The 22,710-nt window shown below is 26.4% G+C and overlaps 4 protein-coding genes across 7 annotated transcripts; 2 read left to right on the top strand and 2 right to left on the bottom strand.

Annotated features, from left to right (window-relative positions):
• Positions 1-216: 216 nt before the first annotated feature.
• On the bottom strand, positions 217-3,515 carry LOC106784610 (alpha-tocopherol transfer protein-like). 2 transcript variants are annotated; one of them, XM_014744354.1, is made up of 7 exons: positions 3,223-3,513; positions 2,571-2,908; positions 1,593-1,684; positions 1,238-1,483; positions 981-1,175; positions 718-886; positions 217-401 (listed from the first exon to the last, which is right to left on the bottom strand). In XM_014744354.1, the coding sequence occupies exons 2-7, from the start codon at positions 2,872-2,874 to the stop codon at positions 367-369; spliced, it is 1,041 nt and encodes a 346-aa protein (XP_014599840.1). In that variant the 5' UTR covers positions 2,875-2,908; positions 3,223-3,513; the 3' UTR covers positions 217-366. The 2 variants fall into 2 exon arrangements, with proteins under 2 accessions (XP_014599840.1, XP_014599839.1); XM_014744353.1 differs by lacking the exon at positions 217-401 and having other exon boundaries at positions 625-886; positions 3,223-3,515.
• A 5,093-nt stretch (positions 3,516-8,608) lies between these two features.
• On the bottom strand, positions 8,609-11,606 carry LOC106784616 (alpha-tocopherol transfer protein-like). The gene is made up of 5 exons (XM_014744364.1): positions 11,317-11,606; positions 9,994-10,334; positions 9,752-9,880; positions 9,387-9,621; positions 8,609-9,233 (listed from the first exon to the last, which is right to left on the bottom strand). Exons 1-5 carry the CDS (start codon positions 11,438-11,440, stop codon positions 9,199-9,201), a joined length of 864 nt encoding a protein of 287 aa, XP_014599850.1. The 5' UTR covers positions 11,441-11,606; the 3' UTR covers positions 8,609-9,198.
• Positions 11,607-13,150: 1,544 nt separating this feature from the next.
• LOC106784601 (transmembrane protein 18) lies at positions 13,151-16,178 on the top strand. Of its 3 annotated transcripts, none has more exons than XM_014744331.1 (6): positions 13,151-13,287; positions 13,492-13,750; positions 14,581-14,698; positions 15,031-15,085; positions 15,155-15,248; positions 15,336-16,178. In XM_014744331.1, exons 2-6 carry the CDS (start codon positions 13,694-13,696, stop codon positions 15,471-15,473), a joined length of 462 nt encoding a protein of 153 aa, XP_014599817.1. In that variant the 5' UTR covers positions 13,151-13,287; positions 13,492-13,693; the 3' UTR covers positions 15,474-16,178. The 3 variants fall into 3 exon arrangements, with proteins under 3 accessions (XP_014599817.1, XP_014599818.1, XP_014599819.1); XM_014744332.1 differs by having other exon boundaries at positions 13,518-13,750; XM_014744333.1 differs by having other exon boundaries at positions 13,151-13,283.
• A 279-nt stretch (positions 16,179-16,457) lies between these two features.
• On the top strand, positions 16,458-21,041 carry LOC106784599 (poly(A)-specific ribonuclease PARN-like domain-containing protein 1). Its single transcript, XM_014744330.1, has 13 exons — positions 16,458-17,853; positions 18,172-18,406; positions 18,554-18,835; positions 18,916-19,120; positions 19,203-19,295; positions 19,382-19,480; positions 19,596-19,686; positions 19,760-19,856; positions 19,971-20,057; positions 20,145-20,233; positions 20,335-20,433; positions 20,499-20,567; positions 20,780-21,041. The coding sequence occupies exons 1-13, from the start codon at positions 17,723-17,725 to the stop codon at positions 20,802-20,804; spliced, it is 1,602 nt and encodes a 533-aa protein (XP_014599816.1). The 5' UTR covers positions 16,458-17,722; the 3' UTR covers positions 20,805-21,041.
• Positions 21,042-22,710: the final 1,669 nt, after the last annotated feature.

A 22,710-nucleotide genomic window follows, 5' to 3' on the forward strand; every position in this document is an offset into this window, starting at 1 on the left:
ACAGGGAGTTTTCGATAAAGCGAGAAATTGGAAAGCTCGTTTATCGCACATCTTAAAAATGAGTACCTATTTCTTGCATGTTAAGTGTCGTTGTGTATTGTCCAGGTAAATTGTAGATAAAAAGACTTTGAATATACAAAATAGAATTATAAATAACAGATTAACTTCCCTTTAATTGACAAATTCGTAACTCGAAATAATTTCAAACTTGTTTAACAATAAACACAATTTTTTTATTATTTTAAATCAATTAATTATTAACAATCAAAGTTGCTTAAGTTATGTAATAATGATGATAAAATAATCGGAATGATTATTATTTCGAACGATACCTTAGCAAGTTTGCATTTATTTATTAATTGCTTCTCAACACTTTTCAACATATCCATATTTAAATATTTCTAAAAAAAAAGGAAAAAAGAATAGTAATATCGTTTAATTTCATAGAGTAAAAATAAAATTGTTATTATGAAAAGAGTGATTATCTTTCTTAGTATTTAACGTCTAACTTAATAATTAGATATATTAATTGCGTTTAATTACAAATGAAAATATACGTTCTTTTTAATTGGATAATTATTTTTAAATGTAATCGAAAATACGTGAAATATGGTATATTTACGTATGATATAACTGAAGCGACTTAAAAGAAAATGACATTTAATCGCATACTGATTATATAAATTATATTAATAAATAAAAACAAATGTGAATTACCTTCAAATTCTTCATTCCAATAATAGAAGTACTGCCAGAAACTCTCCCCTATAGGACCAATAGATAGATCCGAACCACCATATTCTTTAGGTAACGCTTCCTCACCTACTATATTTATTAACTTTTCTCTATTCGTCCCGTGAAAGTGAATTCTGTTACGTAATTTTTCCTAAATAGAAAAACAAAATCATATGTCAGAGTCTAATTGAAGAAAAAAATATTTGTAATTTCTATCACAATACGTATTATTTTTGTTTTATTACCGAAAGGAATGGTTTAAATATAGTAAAAATCATATTGAATATGTAAGGCTGATTGATAATATGAATGTTCTTCAGACGAGAGGGGAAGGATCTTTGAACCCAGTCCGCCGTCATAGCAGCAAATTTTGGTGTTACATGAGTCACATGACTGAATGGTAAACCATTCATGTCAAATATTACTTGTATTCCAGCAATCTATAGAATAGGCAATTAAAAAACTACAGATAGATGCATAAAACAGGAAATTAGGCATTTACCTGCGTTGGAGGTTCTATAATAATTCCTTCGAACATGAACATGATACATTTAAACATATCGTAGATATAGTATTCTTTTGGTTTCCATTTTGATCCACCGTGTATAAGTATAAGTCTGCTACCGTCGTTGCAACGTACCGGAAGAGGTACAATTAATTCCGAGGAAACAGCATTCTTTAAATCGAATAACGTAAACTTTTCCTTTAGGAATGGATAATTTATAAAAAACTTATAATATCTTTGAATCTATATTGAAAGATAAAAAGTGGAAAATAAAATGAATAAGGAATGAAAATCTATGAATTTAAATTACTGGTCTAAGTAGTTAACATATTAGGGAAAGGAAAAAACTTACCAAGTGAAAGGCACTATTCGGATACCATTTGCATGGTCGTAAAAATTTGATGTAAAATTCATCTAAATCTGGTATAACCAAATTTTCATCACCTAAATAAATCCAAAATTTTTTAGAAATATTTCCATGAAATTATTTTTACTCAAACTATTCATTATCTTTTATGACTCTATTGTTGATAAAAAATCTAATTTTTATATACGAAAACTTTCTACTTGTTGTATTACGAAAAATAAGACCCCTTTATGAATATAAAAATCCATTACCATTTTGAACACTTTATTTAAGTAAAACGAAGAGAATAAAGAGAGACAGAAAAAAAGTTCATTATAACAAAATGTTATAATTTAAATTATGAATTAATGGAACATAAAAAAGATTTTATAAAAGTACTCTTACACTCATAAGAAGAATTTCTCGATCATCTATTTTCGTTTTACTTGTAATTTTTTTCTTTTTATTTTACATTAAATTGTTTACCGTGTGCGTTATCTTCGATTAATCGAGATAATCTTTATGTTCAAATATCGCTCATTTTTCACAATCATATGCTACGATAATTCATAAAATATATTTGTTCAATTTTTCGATTTATTGTTAATCCGCTATCATAATTATCAGCACATATATATTTTTAAAGGAGACAATAAACATGCATTATAGCGCATAAACTACCTGTAAAGTATTTCTAATAATTTTCATTACTATATAGATCAGGGGTTCTCAAACTTGTTAAATTTTCCATTACATAAATAAAAATCAAAAAATATATTTACCACCATAAAAGCATTTCCCGATTAAAAATCAAAGTGTTTATAATCAAAGAATAAAACATTTAAAATCTCTATATAATTTCATTAAATTCGTAAATGGAAATTCGCGTTATAATAATAAAATACATTTTTTTGAACATTTATTTAAATATTTTATGTAAAAATTGTAAAATTTCTAAAAGTAAATATCAAAAAATTATATTACCTTTTACCAGTTCTCGAATAATTTTCAAACTTTCAGCCACTAATTCCGGTGTCTCGCGAAGTTCATTTTCGGCTTTTTTTTTAAATTCGTCGTCACAATTTAACATAATCTTTAATTCTTTCCCATAGATCATTAACTTTGGCACATTTTGCATTTTCTTTTCTATTGATTTCATATCTAACTTTGTAGTTTTATTTGAATTATTAGATAAATCGTCTTTGTAGAGGTTACTTTTAGTTTTTGAAAGATCTTCATTACGAAGTTCTTTACTTTGTTCATTTTCTTTTTCAATTGAACACGACATCGATACTTCTATTATTGTTTTTCACACGAATTTCCTAACGATGCAATATAAACACATATTTATACATATTTACATCTCTGTTACATTTATAAATAAATTATTAGATATTCTATATCTCTTAATGTTTCAAATTTATATCTAATGTGTATAAAAATGAACACATTCGCGAAAATTAAATTTTTTTAATTGAATTTTGTACTTCTATTATTAATTTTAAATGAAAGTTATATATAATCAATCTTTTATTCGATTTTGTTTGTTTATTTTCATGCTACAAGTTAAAAAATTAAATTAATTTGATTAACTATTAAAACTTATCGTTAACCATAATTTAATATATCTACTTACGAGAGGATTTTTGTAATCTGTTTACGAATCTGTAAACTAACCGAAAAACTTGGCACTTATCAACAATACAAGAGAGAAATCAGACAACCGACTGTGTTCCTTTTAAACATGTATCTCAGAGACTTTCCAACCACTTTGCTCTTTGAGTAGGGATAAGTAACTGGAAAATATAACACTAGATACATTGAAGTTCAACAAAGAAATAAAACTCCGTTTAATAGATCGTCGAATAAAATAATATTGGATAATGTAATGTATTCAATATGGCAAATTCCCCACCTTCTTCTTTTAGAAAATTTTCCATGTAAAGAAATTATACTATATTCTTTTTCTTGTGATACGATAAACAATTTTATTTAAATCATGGTCAAAATGTCAAGTTAAATCGAAAATTACATATTATGATTAAATTATATGTTAATTTATTCATTCATTTACCAATCAGAAAAAACTACGCGCAAAGAGCGCATATTTTACACGCTCCGAACGTATTATTTAGAAAACGTTCATTACTGACTACCAGAAAAAGTCATATATATATATAAAACAATCGTACTACCGATAACAAATACATGTAAGATAAGTCAATAAGAGGTATTATCTAATGTTAGTCAAATCTTATATATAGAATTATAGAAAAGATTATAAATTAAAGTGTTTATGTAGTATTCACTGAGAGGAGTAAACAGTATCTTATTAACATAAACCTTAAAATATTAACCCTTTCTTTGTTAAATCAATTTTTAATATTTAGTAATTTTTCTCAATTCATGATCGTATATAATTTTATTTAATATATATATATTTATACATAAATTAGATGATTGGATAAGAGTATTAGGATATTTTTGAGTGTATCAATGACATACCGCATACGTTTCGGTAGACATTAGTCTGAAGTAAATTCATTAATTGAAACATTTCTAAATATTCAAAATTTATTTCAATGAGAAAAGATTAGTTATAAGATTTATTTTGATAAGATATTTTTTAAATCCTTTCATTGAATACTATAAACCCTGTATAATATACGAATCTTCTTTTTTATCACTTTGTATAAATATTGATATTTGTATTACATAAAGTAATATAATTAAATTTTATAAATTATTAAAACTAACATCATTTTTTTCAGCTGGACATGAATATTTGAAATTCAATCACTATTTGAATTTTTTTTTCAAACAGCACATACGGAAACATAAATCACTTCTGAGTCATTATTGTTAAGTCATTGTATAAAAGTCACTCAAGAATATTCGTCACGTGTAAAGAACTGATAATAGAAATTTTATACTTCTGTTAGAGAGATAACTTTAAATCAATTTAAAGAGAAATCTCTCTCTCTCTCTCTCTCTCTCTCTCTCTCTCTCTCTCTCTCAATTTAAATGCAATTATTCAGTAATTACTAAATTGTCATTAATGGAAAAACATTCTTTGGCAATGACATATTTTGTGTGCATGTAAACATTAAAAAACAAAACATTAAAATTTATTTTTATATAATACCTGCATACCTAATATACTTGTTTCATAAGAAACAGGTTTTTCTTTTGTCAGTAATTCGTTACATTCGAAATTAAACAAGCTTCATTAATAATTTTCATTCATTTGGCAGTATAAGCAATAGGCAATTAATTATGAATCGTAAGAAAGATACTAGACATAAAGGTCATAATGCATTAAGTTCGTTAAAATAGTCTGCAGACTTTTATGCAAATGCACATATTCTTTTATAAGAAATAATTAAACTTATGGAAACTTAATAGAAATTTGTTTTGTAATTAGGAAATTCTAAAAATAAAATTTTTTATTTCTTATAATGTGCATATATTTTGCATATATTTATATTTATAATATATACAATAATAAAATATTATATATGCAATAACATATGCAATATATTATATTATTACATATGCTCTTTATCGTGCATATGAATATATTATACTCTCTTGAATAATCTATCTCATTAATAAATAAGTAGTAGAAATTTCATTAAAATTCATCAAGTGGTTATTGAATTGTAGTTGTCACCGACTTGACAAATATAATTTCGAGAAAAACGCATTTAAAGTTTTTTTTTTTATTTTTATTTCGATACGTTATTATATTTTCGTAAAAAAAATGTTGAACTCGATGGATGAAGTTAAACTTTTATTATGTATTTGTATTCTCTGAATCCGAATATCACAATATTTTGCCGAAAAGTTGAGCATTCAATTTTTTTTATAGCCAATTGTTTGAACAATTTTTCCTAAAATACTAGAGATAGAGTTTTTCCGGATGAATTAATTTTTTTTTTATATTCTTTACTAAATCTTGCTAAAGCTTCATAGTTTTTGAATTACATCCATTTGCAGAACACGTGCTGTAACACCAATATTGCATAATCAGTCGTTGAACAATACTTCGCGTGTGACACTACTGTAGTGAAATCAGACAGCATAATGTTAACTTTAAAATCCGACATTGCATATCCATCAACCTAATATAATTAATCTTCCTTTATCGTTCGAATGTTTTGAAAACATGATCTGTTGTAATGTATTTTTAGCATTATAATGACGTAATATAACGGCTATTAACACTATTTGATTACGATAAAAGTGCTGACTAATAAACTAAATTGATAGCACTAAGAATTCGTCCTCCATCGATGGATTTTCGTTTATGTGGAAAATTTTGATTTTTTAACAAAAAAACTCATGACTTTTGTGTCGAAAGTCGAAAAAAAAAAATGCCAAAAGGCGCTGCTATTTTGTCAATTTAAAAAAAAAATAAAAGGAAATAAAAAAGCTTCGATGTAGGACAAGATTTATTATTAAACTAATGATTTATATTTTTTGTGCTTTCTTTTTGGATGATCCAGTAAGATGTTCTGTTGATCACCGCAAAGTACTACTTGCTAAACGGGGTCTTAAAAAACAAAAAAAAGATGGCGATATATATTTTTATAAATAATTAAAATTTTTTTTTTGAAATTTTTTGTAGAAGTCAAGTTGAAATATAATATATAAACTCTGTGTAATCAGTTTTATAAAACAAATTTAATTATTATAAAAAAAAAAAAGAAATTATTCTAAAATCTCTTCTTTTCACGCCTCTGACAACAAGATTGTATGTTTTACAAATAGAACAATCATAGATATTCATGAACGTTCATAAAATTTGTAAAAATGTATTGAATGTATCATTACTTGGTGGTGCTTGGTAATTTCTTTTAAAAGCTTCGATTATTAGTCGATTGTCACTTATTACATGAGTGTACGAACGTATTGCCTATCGCCAGGCGCTGAATAATGTAAGCGTAATTATATTTTTATTATTTTATTATATTATCGGCACAAATCTAATTGTAGTATCAGAATATTCCCATATACGGCACATATAACTTTTTTTGTGTTTGCCATGCGTTCTTGCCTTTTTTCATTCATTATTCAGTCATTATAATGCTAAAAACACACTACACCAGACAATGTTTTCAAAACGTTCGAACGATAAAGGAAGATTACATATATTAGGTTGATGCATATACAATGTCGGATTTTAAAGTAAATATATATAAAACTCCACATTTTTTTTTAATCAAAATATGTTCCAATTGCATCAATACACTATTTTCAACGAACGTCTTAAAGAAATTCTGATCTTTAGTATCAATATAAACTTTGATATGCACTTTTTCAGACTGTCTTCATTTTTAGATTGTTTAGTCCGTAAAAACTATTCTAAATGTTTACAAAAATGAAAATTAATTAGCGAAAGATCTGATGAATAAGATAGATGCGGCAAAATTTCATATTTTAATTCATTTAAAAAAATCGGATTAATAATGATGAGAATACGTTCAACCGATCCAACTTATTTCGTTTTATTAGTTAGTGCGGTACTCACTTATCAATAATAATCAATCAACAATCAATAATAAATATAAATGAGATAAAAGACATACTTTAATGAATTTATTTCGTAATTACTTAATACATATCCTAATTTTTTAATAATGTAAATATCAATCGTAAACAAATACAATACTGCGATGGTACCTCGGTCCCACAATCTCAAATAAGCATTGATAAGCCCGATATGTGTTATCAGTTATGCCATATGCATTTAAATTGGAAAATACTGATATAAAAAAGAAATAAGGATCAGAAGAAAATAAAGAAACGTAGAATTAGGCCAATCAAAAAGAGGCAAACTGGACATTTTTCATCAGGAAGTTTTTTGACTGGCCTAAATGTGAATTGTAATCATAATATGAAGACATTTTTTTGAAGTTTCATTTCCTATTAATTTGTACATTGAAAAAAAAAAAATACTAATGTATTTTAATAATTATTAACTCTTTGCACTCCCCAAGCAATTTTTAATATAACTTACTAGCAATTATCTTACATTGGCACGCGTACCACTATGGAAAATTGAAAATCATTAAAAATATGCGTATACTCTTTCTAAAATTTTGTTATATTAATACAATAAAAAAACAGTAACATTACAAAAACTAAAAGTTACTTTTTGAATTTTTTTTCATTTTATGGGATCTTGCGAAACAATTTCCAAGGTGCATTCTTGGCTTATCAAGACAAGTATCGCAGTATTCTGTCGTTTAATGTCTTTTATCTTTCTTCTGTCTCTGTTGGAGTAAACAACACTACCTCTTTTTTTTACTTTTGTGCATTTCATGAAGTTTTCCATGATCCAATCATCTTTTATCGTAGAAGAAGAATTTTATTATCATCGGCGTCAAATTTAGTGGTTCATTTCGATAAACTATTATATCGCTGTCGTCACTATCACTCTCGATATCATTATACCCATTTTCATTTATATTAATTTCAGCCAAATTATCGTTATATAACGTAAATTTTAGTTCATCTTCACTTTTCGATAATTCAATTTTTTCATCGCTATTATTTTCTTCCCTTTTTTTAGACTAAATATAAAATATTATTCTTTACTTTTTCACATGTGTGGTGCCTCAACTGTTACATTACACACGTATAATTGCATGCAAAAATTATTATAATATTTAAACGTATAAAAATACAAAGCTGCTTTTAGATTTCGGCATAACTGCGACAATGAAGTTATAGGTTATCATCGAAGTGCAAAGGATTAATATTATCATAAAATTTTGAAAAACATAATCAGTATAAGTGAGGAATTCTCTGGAATGATATTTAATAATTTTAGTATTTAAATATTATTGAATAATATAAATTTTATATATAAATATATGTATCTCATATTTTTTCATTTTTAAAAACATTGCTTAAATACATTCAAATATGCACCGATAACATCATATGATGTGAATCACTCATTTTCGGCGTATAAATTAATTTTTACTAATAAACGTCATCAACTAACGCCATTCAATTTCAAAAAAATGATTTTAATTTGGTGTAATTCTATAAACACAATACAATGGAATATTTGTAAATCATTTGTTAATGCTTAATATTACATACGCGCATACGTGTATATTTATTATATATTTTTGCATATTTTTTGTGTATAAATATCACATGTTCTTTACAAATTCGTCATGCATAAATATCCGCAATCTAGTCATAATAAAATTATAAATTGTCTAAAAAAAAAGAAACACGTATTTACGTTGATAAAAATGTATTATACATTATATGTAATTCAGCATAAATTTCCTACAATTAGGAACTATGTTTCATTCCTCACAATTCTATGCTTATTTATATGAACAAGTATTTATACAATAGATAGATTTGTATTTGCGAATGAATGACGTTCAATAAATGACAGAAAAATTCTATTAAAAAAATTATATACCATGAATTATACAGAATATAAAATTCGAGTAAAACTCTAAGCTAGATCTATAATCTTAATCAATTACTTTCTAATTATAATAACTATTGTTAAAGAAAAACATTCCAGTCTTGAATTTGTTCGAGAAAAGAAAAAAGAATATACTATAGGGGACTGAAATTACTCATTCTTGCGATATCCATACAAATTCCATTCTAAAAAATAAAAAACAAAATATAATATTAAGAAAATAAAAAAATTCAAGAGATAATATAATTAGCTTATAAATGTAAATATTAATGAACGTCATAACGTATATACATAAATAAAAAATGTACCTTTTGAACGATATTTAATAAAACTATTACCTTTTATTCTATCCTCAAACTTAAGAATCGTTGGATACCAATCAGCGCTGCAATAATCGATTTCTGGTAGTTCGCCACCATAATTTTTTGGTAGATGACTAGGGCTTATGTGAGTATGCAATGAAGACATTTTCGTGCCGTGGAAAAACATACGCTTCTTCAGTTTTTCACGAATGAAAGGCTTAAACATTTGCCAGACCATATTGAAGAGAAATGGTTGTTTTACGATATGAACCTAAGATATTAATAATGTATCATTATATTTTAATTTTCTTTATAATTTATAGGCATTAAATAATATTGTTAAATCATTATATCTGTGTCATATAAATTATGCATTTATAGAAATGAATATGCATTTAAACCTCTTTTAATCGCAATGGTATAGCATCTTGAATAAAATTTAAAAGTCTCATGCTAAATGACGGTGACAAGCCCATCACTTGTTTCATCGAGAGACCATCAAAATCCATTAATACGACAGAACCGCGTACCTAAAGACAAAATACAAAGTTTACAGTTCAAATTCATTAAAGAAAAAAAAAAAAAAAAGAAAAAATAAGAAAAAAGAGATAGCAAAAAAGAATATAAATGATCATAATCATACTTGAGTCTCAGGTTCATACATGGCGGCTATATGAATGAGATATAGTATTCGAAATAATTGATCGGCACTGACTTTCGAAGGATCCCATGATTTTCCAACATTGATTAATAACACTCTTCGTCTTTTATCATCTCTACCTTTAAGTACGTTTACGAGATTGTGCTCGAGAATTGCTACCTTTTCATCGGTTGGCATTAAATTGTTTATAAGAGAAGCATTTTTCACTTTAAAATCAGCGATTCTCTTCAACAATTCGTAAGCACTTTCTGGATAATATTTACATACTCGAAGAAAAATCACAAGGAAATCATCGTCCGTTTTGAAATATAACGTTTTATCATCTAAAAATATGAATAGAAATAATGAAAAAATAATCGAAATAAACAACTATAGCGACTATAAGACTATATATAAATATATAGACTTAGGCGGATGTGAAATAACATTGCGTGTTCGAAAATGTTTCCTGGGGACTCTTTGAAAATTACATTAATTAATTAAATTAAGGGAAATTTAAAAGAAAAAAGATATGTATACGTTTGTTCGATACAATACGAATTATACAAAAAAATAAAAAAAAAAAAAAAAAACGAAGAGAGAAAAATGAAGTTCTATTAAATAAGTAAATTACATTTAATTATCTGATAATAATATTTTTATCTCTTAAGTATCGAATATATGGTACGCTTTTATATTGTTTATTGATTCAAAGTTAATATATAAAAGCCAATTAACCTTCATCAGTTTTTTAAATCATGATATTCAATTAAAGATTAATTGTAAGTATTTTATCATGATGCAAAGATAATACATTGATGCCTTGTCGATGCTATGAAGTATTAATTGTTAGAACATGTTTTTTAGAGGTATACAAAATTGTTCTTATATTATGCATTTTGTGTGATAAATAACTAAATTATTTTTTTATTTTATAAAAAATCGGATATATAATTTCTTATTATGAATAAAAATCTTTACAAGTACAAGTGTTATTCAGAGAGAAGAAGAAACTACTATGATAATGTTCTTATCTCGGATATTCGTGACCCCTGAATTCTGAACATATTGAGTGTTGCGCTGTGTTAATCTTTGATGTGAGATATAAACCGTGTAAAAAATGATATTTATTAAAATGTTAGATCAAGTGAATGACATTTACTAAAATAATAGATCAAGTGAAAATTTTTAGCTATTTCAATAAATTTTATACAATATCGAAAGTTTAATACCGGTTTTTTTTTTTCAATAAAATTATCTTACATTTTAATCATTTATTCAACTATTAAAACTTTAAATTATTAATAAAATAAACATTTTTTTCACCTTCGATATACTTTCTCAGTGTCTCAATACCCTTTTTTACATTTTCCTCGGTCTCCCTGAGTTCTTTTACGGCAATAGCCTTAGTCTCCTCATCGATAGGGGTTTCTTCCAATTCAAAAGACATTTTTCAAAATAACTTTTTAAAATAAAACAATCAACAATTAAACTTATATTTCTTCTCTCAAACCAAAAAATTCATTATTACTGATATCTTATAGTAAATTGAAAAAACAAGAAGAGCACACCTCACACAAGAATGATCGAAATATATCTGACTTGATAAATCGTTTTATAAGGCCGAGGAAGCATCTTCTTGTTTCCGCCATCATAATATAATCTTTGACCGCTCAAAGTCCAAACGACAAAGTTACGTTTCGATACGACAACATTGCTACTAGCGATTATAGTAAATGTTTTTTGTGCAACAATCAAACAATGATGGTTTTTTCCCTCTATTTCTCATACTTGTAATAATGATAATTTAAATATTATTATTATTATTATTGCCATCTTTGTACTTACACTTTTGATAAGCAGGTATTTAATACTTATTCGATTGAACTTTATCTTCTTCTTAAGAGTCATGTTTCTTTCTAAGACTCATTCTCTCTTCTCTTTATCACTTCTTTGTTTCTTTGATCAGTTTTCTTCTCGTAAGACATTGAAGATATGATGTAAAAAATAAATAAGAACTGTCGATATTATTCGTGGTGAAAAGAATAATCCAACGCTTTCATTAACTAATTCAACTAAGTTCATTTTCTTTTTACATAAATAGTTTTTCAATGTGAAAGAACCAGCCGATATTTTATTTTAACTTATAAAGTAATCGAATAAAAGAAAATAATTTTTGAAAGAGACTGCATAACGGATCGACTCTTAAGCGATGAATGTTTAGCTATCGTTGAATTTATTTTTAAATATGAATACATATGTTATTCCATGAAATTAACTAAAAAATCAACAAATTGAAACAACTCAGACGCATTGGCTAGATAATAGCATATTTGAAATGTGGCCGTGAACTTGTTAGATAAACTTTTCTTTATTAAATTCTGATAACATAAGTAATTAAATACATTATTTAACAATAATTCTCTTTGCATTTCTTTTTTAAGTTTCTGGCTATTTATGTTTCATAAAATACGAATGAAATGAGTAATATGATAAACAAAAAAATGAAATAATGAATACAAAGTACATGAAATTGTAACAATAAATGCTATGCTTATCATTTTATGATGATAGATAATCGTATAAAGGTTGAAGTCAAGTTTCAATGTTCAAATATATAATTTTAATATCAATATTAATTTTAATTACATTTAAATATTGGGGGTTTCGTATAAAAATAATACTTTTATTTGTTGTATTTAAAGAAACTAATTTGCAATTATTTGTTTCGTTTACGAATAATAAGAAGGAATGTATTAATATGAATAACAAAAATCAGATTCGAGTAACTAAATAAATTATTGAAACACAATTTTTTAAAAATTTATACTTATGCGTCGAATGGGTACTATGATAAGTCCCTTTCATTTAAATTTACAATAATATAAAATGTTCCTATTGCATTTAATTTATAGCAAATACATTAAATAGAAAGCACTTCAATATATTATTGTGGAGATCATAATAAATCATATCTAACCAAATCTAATCCCTCAATTCTTTTTTCATTACTAAAAAATGAGATGCGCGTGAACTCATCTTTGTTCGTCAACATGTTGATGGTAACGCATCGCAGTTGATTACAACGGTAACTGTAATACCGACAAATGGGTAATTAAGTTCGCATTATTACCAAAAGAGTGCAATGTAATCGTGGCGCGAGATTCAATGAATATCATTAAAGATCAACGAAATTTCTCGAAGATTACCGAAGTGCTCCGACATATTAGCTGAAAGAGGTGAATCCTTTTATCGTGTGACATCGACATAGACTGGTAGCCAATATAGGCAACGTCGGTAATATAAACGTCATTTTATCCTCATTCTTTGCAATTCATACCGATTATACCTATATATGTAAAAGAAATAAACGTTTTTACTCCATCAGTTCATCAAAATTTCTTACCTATGCATTATTTACTTTCCTCAGATCATTCGTGCTTATCTGCTGCATCTCTGCGATGTGTTTAGAGTTAGTACAATCGTTTTTTATATATACAGGTATTTGCTATATTTTCCGTGCGTAGCGTATTCGTTTAGAGGCTAAGGAGTAAAAAGAGAAAGAAGTAGGAGTATAAGAAGCAATAGAAGAGGAAGAGGAGGAGGTGGTAGTGGCGAAGGAGAAGGAGGTAGAGGATAAACGTGTAATTTTGCGAATGTGCGCCTTTCTCTTCTTCGCGGTCCAAATAATTCGTGAAAAACGATGTCGGATCCCATAGCCACGGACATGATCGACGGCATCTGGCCATTTTTAAAGAGCGTAAGTTTATTTGTATCCACTTTCACTCGTTATTTCTCTCTCCTCCCTCTCTTTCTTTCTCTCTCTCTCTCTCTCTCTCTCTCTCTCTCTCTCTCTCTCTATCGTTCTTTCTATCTCTCTTTATCTCTCTTTATCACGTTTGTAATTCTCGAAAGCGAAAGGCGATAGCACCAAAGTTACTTAACTACTTTCTTACTACTCTTTCATCTTTTAAACTACATTTAATTATTTCCATCATCATCGTCCTTGTCATTATGATTATTATTTAGTCATTATCGTTATTATTTTTGTTCATTATTACATTCTTATTTTCTAATTGTTATTGTACTATCTCATGAGTAATTCTTCAATTATCGTACAATACTTTACGATCACATTTCATTATGCACATGTATTGATTATTATTAATACGTCGTAGTTCGCTCGTCATCATAAATTATCATCGTGCCACTGTCATCAACACTGTCTCGACGACTGTCTCGATTCAGTACAAAAAATCAGCTCTAATATTTCAGATTTTTTCATTTGGAGTATATACTTCTTTTTTACAAGTTTCCTTTCACTTATTTCCTTTTTTACTTGCAGGTACTATTACAGATTGAAATTCTCATTTTAAAATATAAGAAAATGTGATGATCCAATTACATGACAGTGATCTTATAATATTTTAACGTTTTCATTGTTGTTTTTGTAGTAATTATCTCTCCAACTTTATTTTTATTTTATTTTTTTTTGGTTCATCCAATAATGTTAATCGAATAATAAAATATACTTTGTAAATAATAGTAATCCTATATATTTCTTTTTATGGATAATTTTCCTTTTTACAGATCGATTGGAGAGATCCATGGCTAGCTTTATTATTAACTTTTCATGTTGCTGTTACAATGACAGCACTAATGACACGAAATCATGCTAATTTTCAAATAATTTTATTCCTTGTACTTCGTGAGTAAATAGTAAAATCTTTGTATAAATATATATAATAGTAGTTAAATGGACAGAACGATTAACTCCTTTCAAAATTTGACAAAATTTTATTATCATAGTTAGCATTATCAATGCTTGATTTTTTATATCTAAAATAAATTATTTTAATATATATAATTATAGGCTTTAATGACTAAAGGTTTTTATAATCATACAATAATAAATTATTTACAGCAAGGTGTATTACTTTATCAGTTTTCTCTTCTTTTTGATTTATGGAGTTAATTGATTTGGCAAATGAGTGGTTCATATATCTGTTTCAATGTTAATACTATTGGTTGCATTTTCAGTACTTCTTGTTTACTTCACGGAAACCATCAATGAAGTCGCTGCAACAAATTGGATGTAAGCATTGAATCGATAACTATGATAAGGTGTTTCATTATTTATTTCTTTTGCTATTTGTTCTTATAGGGTTTTCTCAAGGCAACAGTACTTTGATTCTCAAGGATTATTTATATCGATAGTTTTTTCTGCACCTATCTTGATGAATTGCATGATCATGGTGGTAAGCACAACTCTAATTTGGCTTAAATTTGTATTAATGTCAAATAACCAGCTTTGTTTATTCTTATAAATTGCTATGACGTTGTAGGCCAGTTGGCTATATCAGTCCAGTCAATTGATGACAAATTTGAAAAGAGCACAATTGAGACAGCAGGCAAAAAATCGTCAATCGAATGGTGATTTGTCAAATATAAATGGTAATACAAATCGACAGAAACAAGAATGAAAAAAGTCTAGTCAGACGATGAGAAATGAATTTAAGGATACGCATTAAGCATTATTATAAGACAAAATAATAGAAATAAGTGATAGTTTTAACAATAGGCGGAAGTCTGCATTGCCATGTAATCCCTTGAATGTGAAAAACATGTCCCGAAAATATCATTCTTTTTTAGCTATTACCAATTAATTGGGAAGTGTAACTTATATTGGTACTGCCTAGTCAATATAATGATGACTTGTATTTTCAAACTTTCAGTATTGTATAAATGTAATTCGATTGTATTAAGAAGAATTTTCGATGCATACTGTAAAGATAAAAAGTAAGCTAAATCAAGTATTTAAAACGAAATTGAAGATCTTGATCAAACTTTAGGTAATGTTTAAAGTCTGTGTTTATAGATTGGCCCAAAATAATGATGTTATTTTTTATTAAGATACATTCCTACAGCTTTCTCCTTTTTCTTACTAATTAATTTGTTGTAAAATACTGATAATAAGACAAAGTGTTCTTAATGCAAAATCATGTACTTACTATTGCAATAGATATTGCTTTTAATGCAAGACAATGGTCTAGAAGTAAAGGCATAATTAGATGAATATAAATCATGTAACCAAGCATGTGTGCGTTATGTATATCAATGTGTGAGAAGTCATGTTAAAATGTATGTATGTCCCCTATGAATGCGTGAATAAATGCTTCTTAAATCAAGAGGTCCAAACATTTATTTGGATATAAATCATAAAATGGTAAATGAAAATCTAATGATCATTGCATGAAATTATGACTTTCTTTATTTAACAAACTATATTAATTTTAGCGTGCTAGTAAAATGGTTTTTCGTAGAATTTTAGTCTGCACGATTTTTTCATGTTGTGTTATTCCTCAATCGATAAAAAGAAATCTTGTTAGTATAAATATATATAACGGTGAGTCAAAAGAGAATCATTTTGAACATTAAGCGTAACAAAAATAAAGCAAATAAATCTTACATGCTGAATTTTATTTTTTTCAATTTCTAAGTTGAACGTTATTTGAAGATGGTCTTGTGTTATACTGTTGAACTCGTTGGATGTTGGCTACAATTATGTATAGAAAAGAAATATGCAATTCCATTTAAAAAGATGTTTGCGATCTTGAAAACACCAAAAAATATGATATTATAATCATCATGTACGTAATCCGAAGCCGTTCTAATTCTGCAATACTTTGTATTTTTTAATTCAACAAAGATATTTAGGTGTCCGGTTTCTTTTGATTCACCTTATATACAAGGTTGTGGCATTTTTAAGATTTCTCATAATCGATAGGACTTTCTTCATCATAATATTAATGCAAAATATACTGAAATGATTATAAGAGTCTCTCTCTCTGTTTCTTTTTTCCTGTTTCCTAAATAATTGATACAATACTAATGTTAAAAAAAAGTACATCACTCCAGCAAAATATAAACTTTCATCTTAAAATTTCCGCGATAAATGGCAGACTCTTGCCTAGTTTTTTTTATTTATATACAATTGGTAATTAGATGACACTTTTTTATTACTCAAATGGTAATAATAGATTATAACGTAACTATCCAGGAATACAGTATTCTTTGGTAATATATGATAGAATATGATAGTATGATTGTACCGTCATCGCTTTAAGTACCTACTCTCGCCCACTGGTGGTCAGGGTACTAATTAAGATGAATGTGATTACGTGAAAAGTGGACTTGCGAGCTTCTGTATACTTCTGTATTATTTTTTAATACTATCTGGTTAACCTATATTATTAATTTACTAATGTTATACTTTTTAGCTATTCGCATGAAATGTTTTTGTATATATGTATGTATATGATAATGTTTTACATTATTTGATTGACTTCAAATATTTTCTTACTGAAATAAATGGTCATATATTATATATGCGCGTTATTCGCTTATCCGTTGTTGCGACTGGTCGGCCACTGACAAGTGATAAAAACAGTGTCTGCAGATTTGATACCATTCTTAAATTAAAAAAAAAAAAACAATAAACAATAATGAAACAATATCGATATTCGGTTGCTATGTTACATAAAACGATAAGTTTTTATTGAATTAATTGGTGGAACAGTAAAGATATTACAGAAAGAAAAGTGCAGAGGGCGTCTATGGACGCCTTTCGTATAATCAAAGTGTTAAAAGAAAACATTTTTTAAAACTCTAGTTTTATAAAGTTAATTTTAATATGTAATGATTATATAATTATTAGAAATAAATCATTATTATGATCGAAGTCACAGAAGAAAATTTCACAGAAATATATCCACAATTAAAAAATGATTTAGAAAATGCAGATGTAATTGCTATTGATACAGAATTTACTGGCTTGGAATGTGATGAAATTTCAAAAATAAGGTTAGCCATCAGGCATATGAAATTATTCAATTCTATAGAAGATTATCAAATAATGGGCATTTATTAATTATATATTGAATTAATAACTATTGTTATTGTTGCATTTTTTATGAGTTCCTATCTAATTGTAAGTCAATGGTTATCGTTAAAGTCATTTTACATCATATCGTTGTTATTACATTTATTTATTATGTATTATTATTAAATATTATAGTGTTAAAAATTGTCATTTTTTTATTCTTTATGAATATCTATTTAAATCAACAGTTATATTGATAAAATTATTTTACATAATATCATTGTTATTACCTGTTGCAGCTTGTTTGATACCATAGAAGAACGATACGAAAATTTACGAAGTACCCTTGAACCATTTATAATTATTCAATTTGGTATTACTACGTTAAAAAGAATTGAAGATAAAAATGAATTTATTCCTAAATCTTACGAATTTTATCTACTACCTAAATCTATTTTTACGAAGAATAAAATAATCTCATGGCAAATTTCAGTAATAGAGTTCTTATCTTACCACTCCTTTAATTTTAATAAAGTATGTTACTTTATAATTTAATTTTTTTATCTCACATATAATATTTTATTTATTAATTATATAAATGTCTTATATAAATATTACTTAAGCTAACTATATGCATTATATGTATAAAACGATGAGTAATATAAATTTTCCTTTGTATAGGTAGTTAATCATGGTATTTCATACGTTAACCAAATTGAAGAAGCTATACTAAATGAACAGTGGAAAAATAATACATTGTACAAAAATGTTGAAGAAAGTATGTCATATAAAGAAAAAGATGATGTTAATCATTTCAGTTCTATGATAGCTGAATGGTTAAAACATTTGAATAACAAAGAAATTTACACTATTCCCGCATTTTCTCATAAATTTCAGTATTTTTTACAAAAAATTTTAAGAGAACGTTTTCGAAATATTTGGACCATATGTAATAAGCAAACGGTATATTTAACAATTTTAATTATTAGTCTGTATAAACATCCATGTATTTATTAATGTTTTTTGTTTTCTTTTCATTGTAGGTACAGGTATTTAAAATATCATCAGATGTACGGGAAATGTTAGAAAACGAAAAAGAACAAAGCTTAGAACATATTTTGTTGAATTCGTATATAGGATTTTCAAACGTATTTAAGCTCTTGGTAGAATTAAAGAAACCTATTATTGGACATAATATCTTACTCGATTTGATGTTCATGCACAAATTATTTTACAAACCTTTACCAAGTAAATAAATTTATTTTTATTTGAAGAACTTCAAATTTATATATTCTACAAAATAATAGTACTTTAATAATTTATATTTTAGGAAGATATTATGACTTCAAGACTGAAATACATAATTTATTTCCTATAATTTACGATACTAAATATATAAGTAACCAAGTAAAAGAAAAATACGGTAATAATTTTAAATTTGTACTACGGAATTATTTTTTTTCCTTTAATTTATTTATTTTAGCTTTAATAATGATTATTATTTTTCAGAAATACAGGTTTTAAATTCACTTGGTTCTCTTTATTGTCATTTTAGCAACTTGGCAAAAACATTTCCACATATAGCAGATTATACAAACAATACATCAAGTAATTAATAAAGTTATAAAATTGTTTCAATCAATATTAAATATTGAAATTTTCATTTATTTCATTTATTGAACAATGTATTATTTTTCATTCTAATTATTTATTTCACATACAGAGAATTTTCATAATGCAGGATGGGATTCGTATTGTACTGGATACATATTTTTAAAAATGGTATATATGTTTGCTAATGATAAATATCCATTGTAAGTGTTTTATATTAGTGATTTTTATGTATTTGTGACTTTTAATTAATAACTTTTTTGTTACAATTTTTAGGTCATCTAATTACGTCATAACCCACGAAGAATTAATGAGTTTAACACAAGAGTATGCAAATTGTATAAACTTATCAAATGCTAATGCACTTTATTTGGTAAGAATATATTTTCTGGACTGAAAATGAAAAATATTATATTTATTTCTTTAAATTATATTTAATAATATTATTATTTATTTTGTGAAAAAATGAATATTATGAATTTTATAGAAACTTGATGGTAAAGATCCAAAATCGGGAAGACCACCGTGGCTGTTTGTAAAAACACGAGAATCAACTAATTTAGATATAAATGAGGTACATCAAGTTCATTTGACAATGAGATAATCTACGATATTAAGTCATAAGATAATCTTTCAAAATATTTTTAATATAAACATTTAGATTTCGAAAGAACTATCGCAGTTTGGAACTTTTGATATAAAACCTTACAATCGTGGACGTGCTTTGGTAGCTGTTGCAAATCATACGAGGTTAGTAGAACTAAACTTAATGAAAGTTTTATTATGTCAAATAAAATAAATCCCGTCTTTTATAATAACTTATTATTCTCTTTTCAAAATTTTTTATACAGTGCGTATGATATTTTAAAACATTTTCATAACAACAAAGAATTAAGTGTCGTTCGTTACAATCCAATAAAACATGCTCCATCTATGAAGTATCTTCTTTTGTAAGTATTTCATATCAGCCATTAATTATAAAGAGAAATATTTAATTTTATAATATTTGTTACAGAGGTAGCGTGCTCGTATCGAGTGGAATGTTAGCTTGGATATTTCGTCGTTCTGTATCCCCAAAACTTTCGTAATATAAATCTCTATTTTATAAAAAACTATATTTTCATTATTTAATATGTAATATGAATCTGACATAAACGTATGATTTTTAAGTTTATAATGGACACATATTTTGCGGTCAACCATAATTTAAGAAAACATTGGAACGGTTATGCCAATGTTTTATTATTTTACACTACTCTATTTTGATACGTTACGTTGTCTTTCTTTGTTTTTTAGTGATCGTGATCTTTCCTGCCAATAATGAAAATACATGTGATATAAAGTTACATTAAACAAGAATGGATTAGCAGTTGACAGTTCCAGCTAATTAGATTCACATCCCACGACAATTTTTCTATCAATTCAGCAGTGGCTGTTTACGGTTTGAAATTGCAAAGATGCTGCAGTTTTTGAAATGAACATACACACTAAAAATATAGTATATATATGTGTTAAATAAATTATTAAAATTACAGTAAAAATAAAAAAGAATATTGAACGTGAAAAATATCGTTTAATATTGATAAAATTATGCAGTTTATTAATATAATAATAGCTTTATTAATATAATAAATAAGGCATATGAATTCATATTTACCAATAGACCACCATTGGACGATAGTATGTACTTAACGCGATGACGGTACAATATTATCAAAGAATACAATATTCTTTGATAGTATATATAGTATAATTATATTGTAAGAAAATTTAAAATAATTATATTTAATTTTTAGTGTTTAAATATGTGTGTGCCTTCAGAAATGCGTTTTTTATACATATATATTTTAAAAATTAGAAGAAAATCAAAACGAGTAGATGATAAATCCAACGGTGATCACCTGTAACAAAAAGAAAACTATATTAATCATAGAATCAAGTGATATAATGGCCTGAAATGTAAGTCGTCCAATTCTCAGATGCACTTTTCAATTGAATTCTCTATTTACTTCTTTCAAATCTCTATTAACCGTTGCAATAAAATTAAATTTACACGCGTGATTTTACATTTACATAAAATATATAAAAATAAAGAAATAGGAGAAGTACCAATATTGAGTTACTATAAAAAATAATATCTATTAATTATGATGTGAAATCATTTTAAGCTGCATTATATAGAAAAGAAAAATTGCAAATTTATTAAAATACGATCAAAATGACAAATTTTAAAGACGAAACAAGAAAAAAGAAATTACTATAATATTTACCGAACGTGTTATTTAAACTTAAAAATTTAATATTACGAAAATTTTAATATTTTTGACTCTAACTAACACATATGCATCTTTTGGACGATATAGACACGAATTTGGTGTCCCAAGGAGATGGAATGGTCCATCATCTCCAATTACAACTACAAATTAATGACGAGCAAAACAGTAATATAATAAAATATGACTAGAGAGCTATTCTCGAAAAGTTTTAACTTGCAGTTGAACCTTTGAAAATAACTCAATAGTCTAGTAGTTGCCCACTTGATACCACAAATTTGTGGGGGCCTCTTCGGCATTTAGCCTCTTCTTTCTTTATGCCCTAGACGCTGCTGTGAGGCTTGTTTTAACATTTACTCGAATGCCTCAACAGATATTTGATCTAATCGATGAACCTATTATTAACACTTTGCATTTAAAAAATTAAATAATATCAAACAAAACCAGAAACTTTGTAATAAATCTTATGGTCTTACTTTTTTACTCGACCACATTTATCTTTTATCTTTACTCTACTTTGTATTTACTATGCATATATAACAAATGAAGTATTTTCAGTAAGAATTACTAAAGAGCAAAGTGTTAATATACTTAATATTAAGTAAGTATCCAACGTAWTCWGYYATCTTCMCTTTTTYGAAAAAAAATTAATTTTTAAGAAAAYGCAAAGACTTTTGAATCGTTCGATACTGATTTATATCTCGCGGTACAGAGTATCAGCAATATATGGAAAAAATACAAGAAATATTTAAATGATAAATGAATCTAAGGGTTGCTGAAACTTTGTATAATATTCGGAGAAGAAATTTTCCATTCCTGAGTGGAAATTACAATCGCGCGACTTCTCCGGTCTCTACCTACTTACAAATTAAATAAACATTCACACCTAAGTATGCTACCTGCTTGTCTATTACCCATATTTAAAAAGATCAAACATACATACATACCCACCCA

Source organism: Polistes canadensis, unplaced genomic scaffold (assembly GCF_001313835.1).
Source record: "Polistes canadensis isolate GaletaPanama2010 unplaced genomic scaffold, ASM131383v1 scaffold_37, whole genome shotgun sequence".
In the NCBI taxonomy this organism is placed as follows: Eukaryota; Metazoa; Arthropoda; class Insecta; order Hymenoptera; family Vespidae; genus Polistes; species Polistes canadensis.

Bases quoted from the DNA above. Each gene is read 5' to 3' on its own strand.
- LOC106784616 (XM_014744364.1), bottom strand. From the start codon at position 11,440: ATGTCTTTTGAATTGGAAGAAACCCCTATCGATGAGGAGACTAAGGCT. The intron at 10,335-11,316 runs GTGAAAAAAATG...TCATATTTTTAG, and splicing joins ACTGAGAAAGTATATCGAAG to ATGATAAAACGTTATATTTC. The intron at 9,234-9,386 runs GTAATAGTTTTA...TTTATTTTTTAG, and splicing joins GTTTGAGGATAGAATAAAAG to AATGGAATTTGTATGGATAT.
- LOC106784610 (XM_014744353.1), bottom strand. From the start codon at position 2,874: ATGTCGTGTTCAATTGAAAAAGAAAATGAACAAAGTAAAGAACTTCGT. The intron at 1,685-2,570 runs GTAATATAATTT...GGATTTATTTAG, and splicing joins TATTCGAGAACTGGTAAAAG to GTGATGAAAATTTGGTTATA. The intron at 1,176-1,237 runs GTAAATGCCTAA...CCTATTCTATAG, and splicing joins TTATAGAACCTCCAACGCAG to ATTGCTGGAATACAAGTAAT.
- LOC106784601 (XM_014744331.1), top strand. From the start codon at position 13,694: ATGTCGGATCCCATAGCCACGGACATGATCGACGGCATCTGGCCATTT. The intron at 13,751-14,580 runs GTAAGTTTATTT...TCCTTTTTACAG, and splicing joins TCTGGCCATTTTTAAAGAGC to ATCGATTGGAGAGATCCATG. The intron at 14,699-15,030 runs GTGAGTAAATAG...TTGCATTTTCAG, and splicing joins AATTTTATTCCTTGTACTTC to TACTTCTTGTTTACTTCACG.
- LOC106784599 (XM_014744330.1), top strand. From the start codon at position 17,723: ATGATCGAAGTCACAGAAGAAAATTTCACAGAAATATATCCACAATTA. The intron at 17,854-18,171 runs GTTAGCCATCAG...TACCTGTTGCAG, and splicing joins GATGAAATTTCAAAAATAAG to CTTGTTTGATACCATAGAAG. The intron at 18,836-18,915 runs GTATATTTAACA...TTTTCATTGTAG, and splicing joins CCATATGTAATAAGCAAACG to GTACAGGTATTTAAAATATC.